General features: G+C 39.9%; 1 protein-coding gene across 2 annotated transcripts in view; it reads left to right on the top strand.

Moving 5' to 3' along the window:
• Positions 1-20,742, top strand: part of SNTB1 (syntrophin beta 1) — a 223,287-nt gene that overhangs the window by 79,821 nt on the left and 122,724 nt on the right. For both annotated transcript variants that reach the window (XM_065895570.1, XM_065895571.1), the window contains exon 2: positions 17,918-18,134. In XM_065895570.1, coding sequence (XP_065751642.1) covers positions 17,918-18,134 — 217 coding nt within the window. The remainder of the gene's footprint in view (positions 1-17,917; positions 18,135-20,742) is intronic.

Here is a 20,742-nt window from a genome sequence, read left to right as displayed (position 1 = left end):
TTTCTGGACTCTGTTGAATACTGCCAGCCTCACATTTTCATGAGAATCAGGAAACCTGAGCATTGGGTAGGTATACACTGTAAACCTCACTTAAATATCAGCAACTAATCCTTCATTAACACGATAATGAACCAAATTCCCTGTTCCTCTCCTAAGGATATTGTGAGCTTAAGGAGACCAAACACACGCTTTGACTTTCACGCGTTCAATCTAAACTTGTTTTGGAGAAGTGAGTGGCTTAAGTTGAGAATGAATGACCTTGAATGTACTTTACTTATTAAAGGAAATGGAGCTATGCATGTCGAGGAAAAATGAAAAGAAGAGAAAATTACAAGATAAAGGTTGGATCTATTTTTTTACGACTCCTAGAGTTGTGTATTGAAAGAGAATTCCACTGTGATGGGGATTTACGTCTTTTGGGTACGTGAAATTCCTCCAGTTTGTGCTATTATGTAGCTCATCTTTTCACAGAAATCCCAGAGTGCTGACAGATCAAGAGGTTTAACATTTCAGATCCTTTCAGCATTCAGCAAATGCAATAAATATCAGAGGTGGCTTGGGTTGAATGTAAGAGCAGATTTTGTTTCTGCGGGAGAGAAACTTAAACCCACAGGCTTGCAGTAACTTTGAGGAGATTTTCTTCTGCACCTCGCTCCAAATGTGACTTGATATTTTAATAAATTTTGTATATCTTGTTGCTTCCCTGTAGGGCATCATTCTTGCCCAAGTTGCCACATGAACAAGGGGTAATTTCTAAAACTCTTCTGTTAGTTCACTTAACAGAGGCTTCTGAACTTTTTGCTTGAGGGTTTGGAATTTATACTGACACCTCATCCTCTAAGACTGATTCTAGGAAAAACTCTTTGGGAATAGTATCTGCTTCCTATTTAGATTGAAGACCATACTTTTAGTGAAGAATGTCTCTGCCAGAAAGGACTTAAAATATCCATCTCAATGATTCTGTTTCTTTCTAGTGTGTGTTTATTTATTGTGGCCAAATCGCCTTCTGTGAAATGCAGCATTGGTGTCAAACTTATGCAGGCCAGGCTCCAGTTCCCTTGGAAAAATTGAATTACACAGCTGGCCAGAACTGACAGCATAAGCTTTGGCTTTTGCTGAAGGCGAGCGTTATGGATGGCTTTTCACATGCTGGTCTTTCAAATGTAATCTTCTGATTTAGGTCGGCCGCTATCTCTGTGGTAGGCAAAAGGGAATGTTTCAGAAATACACTGGGAAGATACTCTTGGCATATCTGCATAGCAAAAAATTAATTTCTCATCTGGAAGGCTAAATTCAATCCAGTTCCAACCCAAACTCCAAATATATGTGTTTCTGACATGGGACGTCCTTAAACATATAAAGAATGCGATATGAGAGATGCTAATAATGGACTCCTTTCTCTAAATATACTCCAACCTGTGATAGATTTAGATATTCTCCTCTTGGCTCTAGCACTCTCATGTTCCTGGGTTTCCTCTTTTGAATAATAATAACAACTGTTTTTTGGTAGAGCCTTTAATAGGTAATAATGTACATTATTTTAATGCTTCTGTCAAATTGTTATCATTGGGCATGAACTATTATCACACACTACAACATGGGTGAATCTCAAGAATATTACGCTGAGTCAAAGAAGCCAGAGACACACATATACATACTGTATGATTCTATTTATAGACAATTCTAGAATAAGCAAATCAGGTTGCTTTAGGAGTGGGCAGTAGGGAGGGTTGACTGAAAAAGAGCATGGGGGAAATTTCTAGGGGGATGGAAATGTTCTGTGTCTTATTTTGCACTCTTCGAATCTGACTGAATGATGTGTTTAAGATCTGAGCCCTTTACTTTATGTGAATTACACCTAAATTTTAAAAATTATGATTTCTATTAGTATATATACATGAGGAGCCTGAGTTTTAGAAAGACCAAATGAGTTGTCCATTGTCATGTAGCTGTGGAGAGAACTGTGCCTCAACCCAGGTGACGTAACTCATAAGTCCAGGTTTTTCCACTCTAAAACAATTTCCAAGAATGGTCATATTTACATGACTCCACTATGAGGTCAGTGAGTTTTCAGATACTTTTCTTCCTGGGAATAGAGATGGCTTTCCAAAAGCACATGAGTGGGTACTGGAATGAGCAAAGAGAAGGGGGCCAGCATCACAGATTCACAGCATGTGTAATGGTTAATAGCTAGTGCTGGAATCAAAATTCTCACTCTGCAACTGACTATGCACGTGACGTTGGGCAGGTAAACCTGTCTGAGCTTCATCTTCTTCATATGTAAAATGGGTTTCTGTGAGGCATAAATATAACCATTCATAGACAGTCCGTAGGTGTCTATGAATTACCAATGAATGTTTGCTATTATTAGTCACCATTTTGGTTAAAGGAGGAATAAATGCCCTTGTGTTATTCACAGGTTTACTGTATTATACTGTATTATTTACCTATATGTATTATAATGTGAAATCTTTGTCTCTACTATACCTGTCCAAGTGGCTACATAGTTAACTTATCATCATATTAAAGAAATGCATGTAAAGCTAAGAGTCAGTAGTTCCAGTACTTCTCTCCTTGACTTCCTTGTTTTGGCAACAGGCATTGTCGAACAATTTATTACTATATGTACTTCATATGCGGTGTGTATAATGTCATGTATTTTTCCAAGTTCTGGACGAAAATTCATTCCGAGTACAATTCACTTATAAATCTATGATTCCATGAACTCTGGGAATGATTCACTGAAATGTCTTAATGTTTGTAAATGATTGTAGAACTGGAAGGGACCATCTTTTGGAAATAATTAGTATATTACATAGTTTAATGTAGGTAGACTTTCTTAAAGCAGGATAGTCCATTTAAAAAGTGTTTGAGTATTACTCAAGGATTTAAAAAAAAGAAGTCTTTTTGAGACATGATAAACAGAATATATGGCTTTTTTTTTTTTTTTTTTTTTCGATACGCAGGCCTCTCACTGTTGTGGCCTCTCCCGTTGCGGAGCACAGGCTCCGGACGCGCAGGCTCAGCGGCCATGGCTCATGGGCCCAGCCACTCCGTGGCATATGGGATCTTCCCGGACCGGGGCACGAACCCGTGTCCCCTGCATCGGCAGGCGGACTCTCAACCACTGTGCCACCAGGGAAGCCCAGAATATACGGCTTTGATGGTGAAGTTTGTTTTTCCAGCTTCACTTCTATTATTATAGATAGCATATTAGACTATAAATGTTTGATTATTATATATCAGAGCCCTCTTTAGCTGGCTTAGGTCACAAATCCTGCATGACTTGTAGGCTTGTCCAACAAGGTAATATATTTTAGATAAGCACTATCTGTTGAACAAAAAAGAAGGAGTGAAAAGTTTGGAGCTTGATAGGAAATAAAGCACTTACATATATTTTTTCATGAAGAAATACTTTAAACTTTCTGGTTCAAGATGCCTGACAACATCTGCAGCTTTTGTTTGCATGGCATGTTTGCATGGTGTGGAGCCTGGATACCCAGGACGATAGACAGTAAGAATGTCTAGTCTATAATTCACAACCAGGATTTTCCATTTTGCAACCCTTCAGCTGGTGAGGCGGAGCTTGTAGGACCTTGCCTCAGAGGGATTTGGGGGAGATTTTGCCTTGGGGCAACAAAATTTAGAGTATATAAAGATTTTTTAAAATGATTTGTTTAAAACTATGCAATATTTATAGATGTTATTTACATAAAGATAGTCCAAGTACTCTTTCAGCCTGTAGAAAACTTGAGTTTCATACGTAGAGTCAGTTAACCATATCATCATATTAGTACTGCCTATAAGTAATGTTATGAACCACAAAATTGATTTGAGATATTTTTCAGGCTGCTTGTCCCAGGCTTGTTAAAACTCTGGTTTTAGCCTCTGCCAATGAACACCTGGTTCCAGTGTTTCACCACAAGTAATGGTTTGTCCCTTGCACAAGCCAAAAGGATTTTCGGTTTGCATTCTTCTCTAAGTGCAGGAAATATGCCTTCAAGGTCAACCAGCTGTCTCTTCAGGGTGTTCTGAATATTTGCTAAACATGATCTAATTGAAGATTTATAGTAAATATATGAGTTACATGTATTAGCCTCATTTAAGAGGTGCAGATACTAAGGCTTAGGAAATGTTAGATACTTAGGTCAGGAAATGTTCCATGTAGCCATTTGTGGAGGAATCAGTAGCATAAGCCAGATTGGATTGACTCTCAATCTGTAATCTTTTGCCTAAACTATATTGGTTCTTGAATAACCCAATCATTTTCCTGTTGTTTAGTGTGAGCTTTCCCTTCATAACACCCACAACCTCCTCCTTCTTCTTTCCTGCTCTCAGATTAGATCATGGAACATAGATAGTGTTTTAGAACAGGAGGAAGAGTTTAAGTCATCTGTTCATTTCAACAGCTACTTCCTTCTTAAGCTTTGATCTTTACATTTGCCCTTTGCTTGGCCCTTAGCTGTCTGCAAAGAAGATGGGGCAGGGGGTGGTGGTGGAGATGTGGATTACTTGGAACATAAGAAAATATCACTAAGGTTGGAATCCCTAAAATGACTCTAGGGTGATACACACCTGCCAGCTCCCTCTGTCCTAGTGTTCTAGTTCTCTATGTCTGTCTCTGGGAGTTTGCCTTGCTTGGAAATAAAGGGAGCTACGTGCGCCTTTTAAAATAACAGACACTATACATATAGTATCTGGTTTAATACACACAACAGCCCCATGTGATTAGTATTATTTTCTTCATTTTGAAGAGGAGAAATCTCAGGCTTAGAGAGGTTTAGCAACTTGCTCAAGATCTCAGAGCTCATTCAGGAGAGTAGATTCTACATTAGTTTGGATTTCAAAAGGCAGCTTAGCACAGCACAGTGGGGAAGAGGAAGGACTTTGCAGTTAGATCCAGGCTTGAGTGAAACACCATGACTTTGAGGCTGTGAGGCCTTAGAGTAATTTATTTGACTTCTGTGTCTTCATCAGTAAACTGTGAATAATAAGAGTACCTATCTTTCAAGGTTGTTGTGAGAATTAAAAGACATAAGCTATGTAAAATTCTGGACCTTTAGTTAGCGCTCAGTAAGTGTTAACCATTATGACTGTTATATTCCCTCCTCCCCCTGGGATTGAGGTGAAGCTCTCACCACTTCCCACAGCTTCAGACTCACAGTTCTACTGCCTTTTGATCTCTGTCTTCATGGATGGTCTGTCTACATCTCAAACCTTACATCTTCAAAACCGAAATAGTTTACTCTCATGTCCCAAACCTGTACTTCTTCACATATTTTCTGTTCTTTTTAATGGCATCACTGTCTACCTAATTAACCAAGGTATTTGAAAGCTTGGATTTTATAGATAAGGAAGCTTAAGAACATTGGAGGTTAAATGATTGCTAATGACCACACAGAAAATTAGGACCCCAGCCAGGATGGAAATCCAGGTATAATGAGCTCTAAGTACTTTACCTTACATCTTTTTCCTTTTTTCCTTTCTTTCTTTCTTCACTCTCTCATTTATTCATTCATTTTTTTTAAACCTTTCAATCCTATACTTTTAATTGCTTCTCGTTCTTTAACATTGCCTAGGGCCTCAAGTATTATACTGAATAGAGTGGTAATAATGGGTATCATTATTTTGGTTCTGATTTTCAAGGAGATGGTTTCAGCATTTCCTCATTTAGAATGTTTGATGTCAAGTGTTTTTTTTTTCTTTTGTTTTTGCGTGTGTGTGTGTGTGTGTGTGTGTGTGTGTGTGTTTTGTTTTATCAAGTTAAGGAAGCTACCTTCTATTTCTGGTTTACAAAGGGCTTTTTTGTTTCATTAAAACTGCTTGCTGGTTTATATTATAAAATGATTTTTCTGATTGAAGTAATCATATGTTTTCTCCTTTTCTTCTGTTAACATACTGAATGACATTTATACATTTTCTTATATTTAACTGATCTCGCCTCCAAATAATCCAAATTTGTACTGTCTTCTAATATACTATTTGGCTTGGTTTGCTGATACTTTGTTTACTATTTTTGCTTTAATTTATGAATGAAATGGGTTGGCAGTTTTCCTTTCTGAAATTTTTCTTGTCTGGTTTTGTTATATTAGCTTCATAGAATAAATTGGGGAGGCTCGCTCTTTGTTTTCTGAAATAATTTGATTAAGATTTGAATCATCTATTCTTTGAAAATTTGACGGAATTCACTAATAAACTCTGGTTCTCTTTTCTTTGTGGGAAGAATATTGACCAGTGTTTCTATTCCTTTAAGAGTTATAGGACTAGCCATGCTTCCTATTTCTACATAGTTTTAGTAAGGATCCCTGCGCCCCCTGCCCCGGGAATTTGTGCATTTCATTTAAGTCTTCAAATTCATTATCCTAAATATGTCTGAAGTTTTATTATCTTTTTAGTCTCTTTTGTGTCTGTAGTTATTTCCCCTTCTATTTATTTATAATACTGGTTTTCTGTTACCTCTTTATTTCATCAAACATGCCAGGAGGCTCTCTATTTTTTCAGGCTTTCCTTTGCTACTTTTAGATCTTTCCCTTGTGATGTGGAATAGTTTGACAATTTGAATTCTGATATAATCTTTACAGAATATGTTTATTAATTTAATCCTCCCAATATCCACAGGTTTTTCCAGCACCAGTAGCAACTCATTAGTTATTAGTCACAATAACCTAGCCTATGTCTCCATGTCAGTTGGATCGTTTGCATTGCTACAGCTGGGGTTATTAGATTTATTCGATTAGATATTAGATTTAGAACATAAAAGACCAGATTCCAGATCTGCTTCTTCCTTGAGGTAAGATAATTAAGCCCTCTGAACCCCAATTTGTCCACATTTTTTATTGTTAAATTTTCCTATGGGTCTCTTTATTACAAAGAGTTGTATCTCTTTTCTGATGCTTACCATCACTCCTTCCTTGCCTCCTTAAAAAACAAACCAAACAACAAAACAAGCCCTTCTATCTTGGCTGCTCAGGGTCAAGAGAAGCTTCTGGAGGCTTAGAGGAAAAACTTGCGAGGTTTTAGTCTCCTGGATCTGGCATTTAGATCCAAGAAGCTTGCTTAGGCCTCTCCTCTGCCATCCTGATCGGTTCTTGTAGTTCTTGGCAATTCCTCTCCCAAAAGACTTGTAAGCAAGGTCAAGCTAAGTTTGGCCTATAGGACAGAATCCAGTGCATCAGGTGTGACCAATAGGCATTAGTTCTGTTGAGCAAGATGTGTTTGTGTGCACGTATGTGTGCTTGGGAGGGGGTAGAATTTGGTGGAGAAAGTTGTTAGGCTCTTACCTCCTGGGCCACGGAAATCTCAAGCAAATAAATGCACAGCCAGATTCTTACAGGACTTGGAGATCGTGCACAGTTCAGTGGGGATGACAATAAGTATGAAATGAGATTGTGCCCTTAGAAGTGTTTTAAACGGTAAAGCCTGTTGAAAATGGCAGGTATTCATAACATCGTCCAGTTTAATGGACCCTAATGTTTCAAAGCCCGCACCCCCATCTCCTTTACTCTCGGATGCTTCTACAGTCGCTTTAGGTCTGCAGCATATCCAGGCTAGGGTGAAAAAAAAATCTCAGACGTGGCCTGAGTCTGCAGTTGGTAATGATACTTTGTTTACTTAATGTGGTTTCTTTTGGAAAAGCTTGATGACTCTGGGCTTCTGCCACTGAAAAGTAACTGCAAGTTTACTGAGCCCCAAGTCTGATTTGCAGGATGTTATTACCAAGCTACATCTGGAATAATAGAAGTTTATTTTCCAGAGATACCTGTCAGGAGGAAGTGAGAGCAGGACTTCCTGCCTTTTGACGTAAAGTCCTATTCACACATGATCTCTGTCTAGGAAAGAGTAAGAACAATATTAGGGCTTGAGCATTCAGACATCCTTTCTGCCCATTACTCATTTCCTGTCTTCAGATGTTAGGGTATAGCTGTTAAAAGTTACTGTATTTTCCGAAGGAAGAGAAACTATGATTATTTGCGATGGTGAAGAGCTTACTGGCAAGTTGTTGGAGGATCAAGTCTGTAGACATTGTTAATCCATATTCTCTCAAGTACTTATTAATACCTAATGAATACGCTTCAGTCCAGTTGTGTGTGTGTATTGAATTATATGCTGTAGCAAACCCCAGATTTAATTTATGTGCAGTAAATGCATGAATGAAATGATACTTTATGCACTGTTGATTTTGACAGTTCCTAGAGTTAGAAAAGAGATTGGTATTCTTGCAATACATGTTCTCATTTAAATTTCCTAACAACAGTAACAGCAACATAATAGCAATAGTTGTATGTGAGTGCCTAGGATGTGCCAGGCACTGTTCTAATGGCTTTGCATACATTTTAAAAATTATTTAACCCTCATGACAGTTCTACAAGATAGGTCGTATTATTATCAGGTGAGGTAACTGAGGTTCAGAGAGGTTACATACCTTGCTCAAAGAAGCCCAGCTTGTAAAGTAGAAGATTTGGGGTTCGAACCCAGATTCTGTGACTCTAGAGCCCATTTATTAAACTAGTTCATTTTATCGTCTCTCTAAAGAAGACACTGTTTTCCTCATTTTCTAAATGAGAATTCTAAGATTTAGATATTGTAACAAATTGTCCCATTGTTACATAACTAATATGTAGCTAATAAGCATATAATAACAAAGAAATGTACAGCATGACTTTGCATGGTATACAACCATGACCTGCCCTCACTGTACTGGAGTCATTGGATTCCGCATCTTAATGAACCACATTCCAGGAAGAACATAGAACATGACAGCTTGAAGGGATTTTAGAAGCAATCTGTTCTTCTGCAGAGTAAAAGAATCTTTTCTGCAACGTGGGAGATAGCTCATCCAGTTTCTGCTTGAATGTTACTAGCAATAGCGAACTCACTACTTCACAGTGTTTACTTACACTGAACCCAAATATAGCATCTATAATTTGTCTTCACTGACTGTGGCTCTACCCTGCAGAGATACACAAAGTGAGTTTGGCACAGCTTTCTGTTCTTTAGGCCCCATCAATCTTCGCTTTTCTAGGTTACCTTCTAATAATGGTAACTGACCCTTATGGTGTTTACTATGCCAAGTTCCTTAGAAGTTTTTTTACTTATATTAACTCATTTAATCCTCACAATACCTATGAGATAGGTGAAAGAAATAACACATGAAAAACTAAGTTATTTACTCAAGAGCTTGGTGATAGAAAAGCTAGGGGTTGGACCCCAGCCGTCAGATTCCAGAGTTTATGCTCTTCACTACTATGAGCTAATGCCTCTCATTTAACCTATGTTTTCTTTATTTCCTGAATCTTTGACAAGCCGATTACCCTCTTTACCCTCATTTGAACATTGTCTAACCCATTTGGGCTTCAGGTATAGGCTGATCAAGGTGACAAAGGGGGAACTGTCCTCTTCTGAACACTATACATGTATCATTGGAGCCTAATGTCCTATTACTTTATTATGCAGTCATAACCATGGCCATCCCTAGAACCTTTCTACGCACAAAACTGCTTATAATACAGTTCTCCTGTCCTACATGTTACAATGATTTTTATCTTGAATACACAATGACAGAACTTTCCATCTTATCCCTATTATATTTCATGTATTTAGTTTGGGCTTGGGTGAAACTCTTAAATCCTTATTTTGTTATCTAAGGCATTAGGCCCCTCTTCCAGCAACTCTTTAGGGACCTAAAATAGCAAAAGCAACATCTGTGATGCCTGTCATACATTAGGTCATCCATTAACTCCTTTAGGCCCTGAGAGAATGTGGACCAGGAAACTGATAACAACTGGATATCAGATGAGGAAGGTACTAGTGGTTCCAGCCTCCTTTTTGCCAGGCTTGTCTTTTTCTTTCTGTAAAGCCAAATATGTATATTTTATCTGTTTATAAGGTGCTCTAAATGCTTTGTGTACTCTGCAGAGTAAAGCCACCATCAGAGAATACAAATTATAGGAGTAAGATTTGGATTCATATAAGAGAAGGAGGATAAGAAAAACATTCCAGACAAAAAAGTCTTTTTAAAAGCATGACTTATAAATTTTCATGGTTGAACAAACAGGATTCATTCAGGCATAAGCATCTAGCCATGTGTAGAGGCAGCATCCAGAGTACAGGAAAGAACACGGATTCGGACTGGAGGCTTTGGAGCCGGACTCCCTCAGGTCAGATCCTGGCTCTGCCAATTGCTGCTGTGTGACCTTGGGCAAGTCACTTCAGCTCTCCATGCCACACTCCCCTAGCTTGTGAGGTAGGCATTATAATAGTCCTACTTCATAGAATTGCTCTTCAATAAGCTAGTATACTTCAGACATTTAGAGTAGGGCCGGATGCATAGTGAGTAGTCAATAGCTGCTCGTTAGTATTCTAAAGCCCTTTGTTCAAACAAGGCCCACTGCCTGTTTGGGTAAACAAAATGCTGTTGCAATGCAGCCACGCTGATTTATTTACATATCATCTGTGTGTCTTTCATGCTACAATGGAAGGAAGTAGTTGTGACCAAGACCCAAAGGTCCAACAAATTTTATATCTGGCCCTTTACAGAAAGAGCTTTTGCCAACCTTCATTCTTCAGGATAGAGGACAAGGATTTCTGAGCCTCGTCTGTTACTCCTTTGTCTTGAAACCTTGGATCAATGACAGATACTCTCTGGCCTCTGCTACTTCTGTTATAAGCCTCCTTCTCCTGAAGAACAAATCTGTGAAAAATCGTGTCTTGGAGATCCTACTAACTTTGTCTTTCATTTGCTCAAAACTTCCGTGTTTTACAGCCAGACTTTTGTGTTAATTGCTGTGGATATAGATGAGAATATCAATTTTTTATTTTTTCTAACACTAATGAATACTTAGCATGTGCGGACCTTAGTTCTAAGCCCTTCATATGTGTTAGTTCATTTAATCCTCACAGCAACTCTTTGAGGCTGGCACTACTCTTTATCCCCACTTTACAGATGGAGAAATGGAGCCACCGAAAGGTTGAGAAAATTGTCCCAAGCTCACACAGTTGGCAGGTGGCAGTGGCAAGATTTGAAACGATGCAGTGTGGTTCCAGAGTGTAGAGTTTTCACTTCTACTGTAGTCACTCAACTTTGAGGACCTTATGATTCCACCAGAGAGACCTATATGTGAACAGATGACTGCACGTGATGTGTGTTTAAATATTTGTAAGATGAACCAGCACAGTGCCTTGCGTGGCATAAGCCGTCATCATAATGTTTAGGTCCTGATGCTGTTAATATCAGTGGAGATCGCCACAAACCGTGGTTGGAGCTTAAGGGAGGCATGCCTGGAGGACTTCAAGAAGGAAATCTTACCTGAATTGAGACTTACTTGATATTAAGAGGAGTTTGCCAGAAAGCTTTCCATGCAGAGGAAAACACATGTGCAAAGAACAGAGGCATGTTCAGAGAACTAAACAGTATTTCTCTATGGCTGGTCTGCGGACAATGGGGACCAAGAGGTAGTCAACTGATAGGAAGTGGGCAGGGCCAGAATGGCTCTGTAGGAATTGGGACAGACCCAAGTCCTTTAGTGGGTGTCTCTTTCAGAGCAGAGTTCTATATCTGTTTGTTTATTGTCAAACACCCCCCCCCAATCCTGCTCATATGCACTGGAATGTAAGCCCCTCAAGGGCAGGCACCCAGTCTGTTTTGTTCACTGAAATAACTCCAACACTAAAGGCCATGCCCATAGCAGGAGCTCATTAAATGTTTGTTCAGTTAATGGATAACTAAACCAATCAGCATCCTTCTGGGTGGTTGTAGGACTCATGGAATAGGATACTTTCCCTGGGTCCACCTGTCATCCCTGGTGACAGTGAGCTTGCTTTGTTGAAGAGTCAAGGCAGGTCACCTCAAATGACTCTGCTGTAGAAAATAGGGTAATTTTTGAGTTAGTTTTTAAAGTAGAGGCTTAGCAAATTCATAACCAGTTTATTTTAGTCCTGACTCCACATATGAAAATTCAGCATCCTCACCCACAATGTCCTTATGACCTCATGCGAACCTTTGGTCATCCTTCAGATGTCTGAAAATCCTACCCTCAAGGACCCACCTGGCAAAATATAAGTGAAAAAAATATTGGAAAGTGAATGAAAACAATGATCCTTCTAGGCCACTATGCCAAAGTAAAGAAAAAGTAACCTAAGTATATAAGCTCAACATAGGTTTATTTTCATTTGTCAGGTGCCCATAGGGCTTGGTAAAAAGTCAGAAGGCACATCTGCCTAAGGCCTAAGGATTTGGCACACATTTTAACAGTGATGTTAAATGTTTAACAGCGATTTCCCAAGGGATCATCGAATGTTTGAAGGGTAGGAGCCTTATTTCCCACCCCTGACATGTGAGGAGAATGAGGTCTAGAAGGTGAAATAACTTGCCCAGGGCTGGAGAGGTAGTTAGCAACAGGGCTGGAACTGGAACCAGGTCCCTGACTCCCAGGGTCAATTCTCTTTCCAGTTCACCGCTCAGCCTCCTGAGAGATTAGCTATAGTTTCTGAGAAGCTTATATTACCTCTTTCATCATTTCTTGGTCTTTTTGGAAATATTGATGATCTCCCTCTGCATCTTTCCTAAGATGACCCAGGAAATGGCATTAAGAGAAGTCTCTTGCATATTACATTGAGTCAGCAAACCCCATTGTCACCAACTTGTCCCCAATTTGCAAGTTTCACTGAAGGTCCGAATACTCAGGTTTCTTGGCTCCAGCTGATGCCTTTTCCCCTTAATTACATTAGAAAATGTACATTTCATGTTCACATCCCCTAGAGTAGTGAAATATTTCTTTTCTTCCTGTAATCTGGAAATCCCTTTTTTGGTTGTTTTGTTGTTATTTTTAAGAAGAAAACTTGCACATAACAGAGGGACTTGCTGGTTCTTCAGAAACCAGCCTGGTAGGAGAGTTGATTGGATTTGCCTAAAGCATTTCCTCATTAGTAGCCTGTGTGTGCTTTTCCTTTCAATTGTCACCTGGCCTCCTCAACAAAGATTTAATTGTGGCAACTTGGGGCCTTTGGAAACGTGGGTTTCCTGAATGTTCTTTTGAAATCTTCACAACTGTGCATCTTTCAGATGAAAAACTGGAAACATATTGAAAGTGACTTGGTGCATTATTGGTTTGAAGACCACTTCTCATTTCTCTTCTCCCCCTATTTTGTAAGGGAAGATTGGAATTTTAATTGCTCAGCCATGGTTTTTAATTCATGATGCCCAGAAAGGGCATGGTTTATTAATTAGTCCTGATTATGAGGTGCCCTGAGCCTGGGCCTGGCTGCTTCTTGATCAGTTTCAACAGTTCTTTGCCTGAAATTACTGTCTGTAAGCACATGGCGGTCTAATTATGCAGACACTAGCTGTTCAGGTCTGCCAGGTTAAACCCTGTATTATACATATGACAGTGCCTTAAAAGGCATTTGTTGAAATGCCAGTTTATTAGTTCAGCCTTACAAAATCCAGCTCTCTTATGTTATAGGCAAATAGCCTCTTAATTGGATGTTTTCTCCCTGTACATGAAAACGTTGGCTTAAATACACAGACACACACACACACACTCATCCAGTTAATTTTTTTTAAAGTGCGAGAAACAGTATTGCTTCATGGTTAAAGGTAAGGACTCTCGAGCCAGGCTGCCTCGATTTGACTCATGTGTCTGCCACTTTCCTGCACTCTAACTTGAGTTTGTGAGTTACTCTCTCTCTCTCTTTTGCACAGCCTTTAGTAAAATGGGAATGATTGCAATGTCTGTATCCTAGGGTTGTTGTGAGGTTCAAGTGAGTTAGTACACAACAAACACTTATCAGAGTTCATGAAACCTAGTTCTTGTGTTTTTTACTGATTGCTCCAATACATTTATTTGTGGTTATATCTTATAAAATCTAGTTGTGTTAAGCTGGCACGGTTAGGGATATCTCCCTGTGGCAAAAGCTAAGAATTGTCCCCTAATGTCTATTCTCTTTTTCTTCCACAGTAATAGCCTCCCCTCGCACCAACTTTTAGCCAGGTTGGCATAGAATTGTCCAGAGTTAAGAGTAAATTTCTTTTCCATGTAGAAGTGGCCATGTGACTAAATTCTGGCTGATGGGTTGTAAGTAGATAGTGTGTCAGCTTCTGAAAAGTGACCCTGAAGGAAGGGTAGTGTGTCTTTGACTTTTTCCTTCTTCCTAACGATGGGAATTTGGTCACGATGGCTGGAACCCAAGCAGCCCTCTTGGGTCACTAGATGGCAGGTTAGCAATATAGAGCAGGAAAGGAGCAGAGGCCTGAGGACCTAAAAACTTCAGGGAGCAGAGTTGCCCTAGCAGCCCTTTTCTTTCACACTAGACTTTCGGTAAAAGCAAACCTCTATATTATTTAATACACTGTAATTCGGGGCACCTATTGCTGTCAAATCTAGTCTTAGGTAACATCTTACCCTCCCTGAATTAGACCACATTCATTATTTTGATTGCAATGTGTAGGCATTTCAGGACACTAAGGCACAAAGAACCACGGAAAGTTTTCACACACTCTTAATTTCCTATTAGAGGCACTGCTTTACAACACCCAGACATGGCTGCAGTGCTTTTACTGTCTGAATGAGGGGACTTATCCTCAGGCCTCACTTGGTGATTGGAGAGGGCACTGCTTGACAGTAGAATTATGCTCATAACTGATGGCCAAATCTTGTAGAAACTACTTGTAATATCCCTCAGAAGGGATAGTCTGACAATTTTATTACTTCCCTTGGGCCAGAAATTGTGAGCCTCTGGACAAATCCAAGACAGTTTTCTTTTGCTCTCGTTGCTATACCCAAGAACAAGTTTCTCTACTTCCTATAAATATCAAAAAGAAGCAGGACTCCTAAACAAAGGAACTTTAAGCAGGATTGTGGTGGTGTTGCTAGTTCTTCCTCAGGATAGATGTGGAAATAGTTCAGTGATCTTAGTGTATCTTGCTTAGGAGCAATGATGATAATCTCTTAGTCTCCTTTATTTCCTTGAAATTGAATCTTATTTTCGGACGGTGCCAGAGATCTCAAGACTCATTTAGGGATTTTGCTGAGCCATCTTCCCAACACTGGTGAAAAGGAGAGATGACATCTAAAGCTCTCAGAGGAAACATAGGTTCTAAGGAAGAGTGCCTGATTTCATACTTGACACATCATGAAGAGTATGATAAATGTTCTTCTTTATTCCCCTTCCAAACTGAGGTCCAATTTTCCTTTCCTATGGAATTGTGATAGAAATTATAAATCAGAGTACATTATTTAAAAGAAGGACTGTTATTCTTACCTCTACTTTTAAAAGTCCTAGCTGCCCTTTAAGGCCAAGTTCAAATGCCACCTACTCCATGAAGCATCCCTGGATTCTCCCCTCCACAATGCTCACCCCCTACTCCAGCCAGAAGGATAATAATACAATCAAAGTAGAATCTTCAATCTCAGCTGATACTTGAATTTCCCATATATCAATAAGTATAAGTCTACAATATACAAAGCTAAGCAGAGTTCTAGCTTCTGCAAAAGCATTTTAGAGATGGAAATTCAGTACCTTCAAAAGAGAATTTATTTCAGTTTTTAGACAGCTTAATTCTGTCCCACTAAATTTTCTGCATTTGTTTGTAGGTATGTCTGTGCTCCTCTTTAAATACACTGCCCAGAAATAAACAATATTCCTTGAAATACACTGTCCATGAATCACCTTTCTTCTTCTGTTACTGCAACCTGTGCTAACAGGTTTGCGGCAACCATGGAGCTGTTTTCTCCCAGTTGCACTTATATTCAGTGAAAATTCTGAAATCTTCTTTTTAAATATGTGTTGGTGCTAAATGACATCTCCTCTGTCTTAAATTCATGTGGCTGGTTTTGATATTTAGTTTGGGTCCTCCAATATATAGATCCATATTGCATGCATGTGGGTATGTTTGGTCTGCTTATTAAAGTGTTGCAAACCTAACCTGTCACTCAAGCCCCTAGATCCATTTGTCTGGTGAATTCTTCCAAGGTCCTTTATTCTTATTATAGCTCATTCTGCTTTATGCCACAGTTTATGTACTTGTTTTATGCGACTGTCTTAGGTGGGGTTCCCTAGAAGCAGAGCCTCTGTCTGGGGAATCGGGCAGCAGCTCTATAGTCTCCCAGGTTTGACGGCTTCTGATGGTCCAAGAGCAGTTTTCCAGAGCAGGAGAGTAGCTAAGAATTGTTCTCAGCCAACACACAGCAGCTAGGATATAGGTGCCCTAGCTGCTGAAAAGAATCTGCCGGGACACCAACAGCATCCACTACAGTCAGCCATGATTTTGTAACTCTTAAGTATGGAAGCCATGTATTGTTTATTCCTGCAGTCTCCATGAACCTGAGTCCAAGTCTTACACAGGGAAGGCACTAGTTTGTGGAATTGAATCACCAGAGATCTGGAGGAAGTGCCCCCTGGTTTGCACCCGTTCCAATCCACTGCCATTTGTAATAACAAATACCTCTAAGGGACTTACCATGTAAGTGACAGAGAGAAGGATATGGAAGCTTATATTGCATATTCCAAGAATCCAGTTTCCCTGTCAACTTGAAAGCTGTCTAAGGACCAAATGCTTAAATTTAGAATTGGCAAATACCACCTTAGTAAGCATATCAAAGAGCAGAATTTTAGTCTGCTCCATTCAGCTTTTAAACGATTTTGTTTCTTTAAATTTTGTAAAGTAATATATGCATATGGCTAAACATGAGAATGGTATAAAAGAGTAATAAATGAATAGTAAAGGTCTATTTTTCCATCGTCTTGACTTGCAGTTCCACTCCTAGAGCTAACTACCGTTAACATTTTCTTGGATTTCTATCCAGAAATAGTTGTAGCTCTACGAGGATAAATATCTATGATTTTATACACAAAATGAGTACAGTATGTGCACTGTTCTGTAAAGTTTTTTTAGACTGTTAATAGATCTTAGAGGTTTTTCTACATCAACGCCTCTATAGCTATCTCATTTTTTTTAATGAATGTATAAACGTCTTACAATTTATTTAACCTGTCCTCTTTCTTTTTAGTGGACATTTAGGTTGTTTCTAGTTTTTGGCTTATACAAGTAATGTTTTTGCCATCACAGATTTTTACCATTACAAAATGTGTTCTTCTATGTATTTCTTTGCATATATGTTCTTTTTTTTTAATTTTTTAAAATTTTATTTATTTATTTTTGGCTGTGTTGGGTCTTCATTGCTGTGCACAGGCTTTTCTCTAGTTGCAGCAAGCAGGGGCTACTCTTCATTGTGGTGCGCGGGCTTCTCATTGCGGTGGCGGAGCATGGGCTCTAGATGCATGGGCTTCAGTAGTTGTGTCATGCGGGCTCAGTAGTTGTGGCTTGAGGGCTCTAGAGAGCAGACTTGGTAGTCGTGGTGCACGGGCATAGCTGCTGTGTGGCATGTGGGATCTTCCCAGACCGGGGATCGAACCTGTGTCCCCTGCATTGGCAGGCGATTCTTAACCACTAAGCCACCAGGGAAGTCCCTGCATATATGTTCTTAATACTATTAAATTGAAAAGCCTATCCCTGAGTCTCAACAGAATAATGGAGATGTGGATAGTTAATGTGGCCACCAGATTCCCTACATCTATACTGAATAACTGTGTGTCTTTTAGCCTAAGATATGCTTTCTCACTCTCTGCCCATTTGTTTTTTAGCCTCTTTCCCAGAATGCACCTCATAATCAGAAAAGATAGAAATTGTCATAATTGAAAAAAGCTGAGAGTAATTCTCAAGTTCAGGTTATCCTGATGGCAAGTTCTAAAAACCACGTTGGTACATAATTTAAGGAATAGAGATTCTGAATCTTGTTCAGATTTTAAGAGTCTCTGTTTAAGAGCTTATCTAATACAAGTTTCAAAAATGCCATCAGACTTTCCAGAAATTCAGCCCTGATGTACTGAAAAGTGTTTACTGTTGTCTTTTTGCTTGCAGTGAAGTATATGCGGGAAGCCACACCCTACGTGAAGAAAGGCTCCCCAGTATCCGAGATCGGGTGGGAAACGCCTCCGCCAGAATCCCCTCGGTTAGGCAGCGGGTCCTCAGATCCTCTGTCATCGCAGTCCTTCTCCTTCCATAGAGACCGGAAAAGCATCCCTCTCAAGATGTGCTTCGTCACTCGGAGCATGGCCTTGGCTGACCCTGAGAACAGGTAAAGATGGCTAACGCCCTCCTCCGTATCTCGCTGCTCTTTGGCCTCTGCGGTTGAAAGAGAGCTTTTATCAGCTTGTACTTGTGTTCTGGAAACACTGGACGGTTTCCAAAGAATAGCCTGAAAGGACCACAATGCGGGAATGTATATGTCAAGCTAGGCCTCCCTCTCTTTCTTCCTCCATCCTTCTTTTTCTTCCTTTTATCCTCATGAAGAATCTGTATACTAAGCTCTGGTTCTGGAAAAAGTTGAATCAGTGGAGTCAGGATCTTATGTGTCTTCCCTGGGTCTGCCTCTGCCAGTATATGTAACTTTGGGCAAGTCTCTCGGAGCACTGAACCTCAGTTTTGTCGTATGTAAAATGGAAATAGTTGAAATCAATGCCTCGTTGAGTTGTGAAGATTAAATGAGGAGATCCATGTGAACTACTTAGCCCAGGAAAACCTTCCGTGAATATAAGCTATATAATACTATGTATTATTCCTATTGGTTTTTCTTTTTGGCTGCAGCATGCAGCATATGGGATCTTAGTTCCCTTACCAGAGCTCGAACCCCTGCCCCCTGCATTGGAAGCACAGAGTCTTAACCACTGGACCACCAGGGAAGTCCCCAGTACTATGTATTATTGATGCCAGGTAACAATAAGCAACTAGGCCTCTCTGGGCCTCGGTGTTCTCAACTGTGTACTTGGAGGGTTTGATGAGAGCATCCTTAACACTTTTCGGCTCTGAAGCTCTCTTTATCCTCAAGAGAGAAAAAGGAGCGGCCTCGATCCAAGCCTGGAGTGCTATTTCCCAAAGCCTATACATGACATCTTTGCCACAGGATAGATATATAACCCAATCCATGGCAATTAGAAGGAATCCAGGCAAGATGAGCCAGTATTTGGGGTCCCTATTCCCCCAAAAGTTTTCCTTTATCTCTGCTGACAGAAAACATACATCTGGAAGGAAAATAAAAGACATGTAGAGAAGAGAGAGAGAAATTGAGCCAGAGAAGGGGGAATCGTGGTGACCTTTGCATCCTCATTCAAATGCTAGAAAAAGAAACAGCTCTACTGGCCCTTATTTACAAATGAGTGGGACAGCTGCAACCCCACCCCAACCCAACGAGGAAGTATTTGGCTGGGTTCCGAGCTGCTGATGGGGAAAACCCAAAGGAAATAAGAGCGGGGAGAAAGTTGCCTGCTTGGCTCACAGCCAAATGTTTTGTTCTCTTCCCAGTAAACTTATGCTAAGGAAGCTGCTAGCCCTTCTGACCCCAGTCAGCTGCAGGGTCTACCCTGCTCCCCGCCCCTCAGTTCTATCTGCATAGGGATCAGAGATCAGCCATTGTATGAGCGAGCCAGGGGGTATCAGCAAAAGATGAATCTGAGAAGGCAGATTGGGAAGGAGGCAGAATTCTTAGATGGTCCATTCCCACCCGTTCTCTGTTTTGCTTCCCCTCCCCCCAATTTCTACCACTTTCCTGGGCCTACAGTTGACATCCTGGTTCCTGAGTTTCCTCTTCCCTGGGCTTTTACCCACTCAGTCAAACAAGTCCTTTCTCCCAAGAGTCTGAGGCCTAAGGTTTCAGATCTGATGAATTCATAATTTATCCAGTGGCTGTCTTGTGCTGGGCCGCATGCTAATTACTTCAACCCAGAGACTGCAAAGTGGCAGCCTTTAGGTGTCCCCAGCCCACAGATATGTTTTTTTAGTGGTCTATCTAGGGTTGCAAAGAAATTTGAATTAGTTGCCACATTGAATAGTCAGAAAATTTCACATTAAAAAGCCAGATTTCTGGACTTCCCTGGTTGTCCAGCGGTTAAGACTGTGTGGTTCCACCACAGCGGGCACAGTTTCAATTCCTGGTCAGGGAACTAAGATCCCGCATGCTGCATGGTACACCCCCCAAAAAAAAGAAAAAAAAAAAAAGGTTTCTGCAACTTTCACATGGGCTATAAGAAATTACTTTATTTAAAAAAAAAAGCCAGATTTCTCCTTTTCTAGAAAAATAAGAAGATCTAATGATATCATTAGGCCTATATTGCTGCAGGCAGGCCTCCCATCTATAGGAGCCCAGTAGAGTCTCATCCTTTGAAAAGGGAATGAACTCTCCTAGTCACTCCTTTTGCCTTACACTTAGGGGATTCAGTTAATTACCTGCCTGGGTCTTCACATTTCCTGCCTTGTCCTTGAATTTTGTAATCATGTTTAGTCCTCTGAGTTTCTAACATCATCCCCACTCTACAGATAAAAATAACTGAGGCTCAGGGCTTACGTAAGTTCCTATGGTCATATAGTTGATGTATGATACAACTGGTCTTTAATGTCATGCCTATAGAATGGGTGACAGTGTCAGTTTACCATTCCCAGAAAAATACAGAGACTAGAAAACTCGGGATATTGTAGAAGTGGTTAATACATTAGGGAGAGAGTGTGAGTAGATGATTTCTAGGGTTCCTTTCAATGGTGGACTTACATGCTATCATATTTCTCCCAATTATTTAATTACATTGTAAAGAATATTTGGGGAGATATCAGGCCTTAGTTCAAATATTGGAAGCTTCATTTTGTCAAGCCAATAGAGAGGATGCATTTTAAAAAATTTTATATTATTGAAGTAT

Source organism: Phocoena phocoena, chromosome 17 (genome assembly GCF_963924675.1).
Source record: "Phocoena phocoena chromosome 17, mPhoPho1.1, whole genome shotgun sequence".
NCBI lineage: Eukaryota > Metazoa > Chordata > Mammalia > Artiodactyla > Phocoenidae > Phocoena > Phocoena phocoena.
The sequence above is the reverse complement of the archived record's forward strand: the minus strand, read 5'-3'. Positions and strand labels throughout refer to the sequence as shown.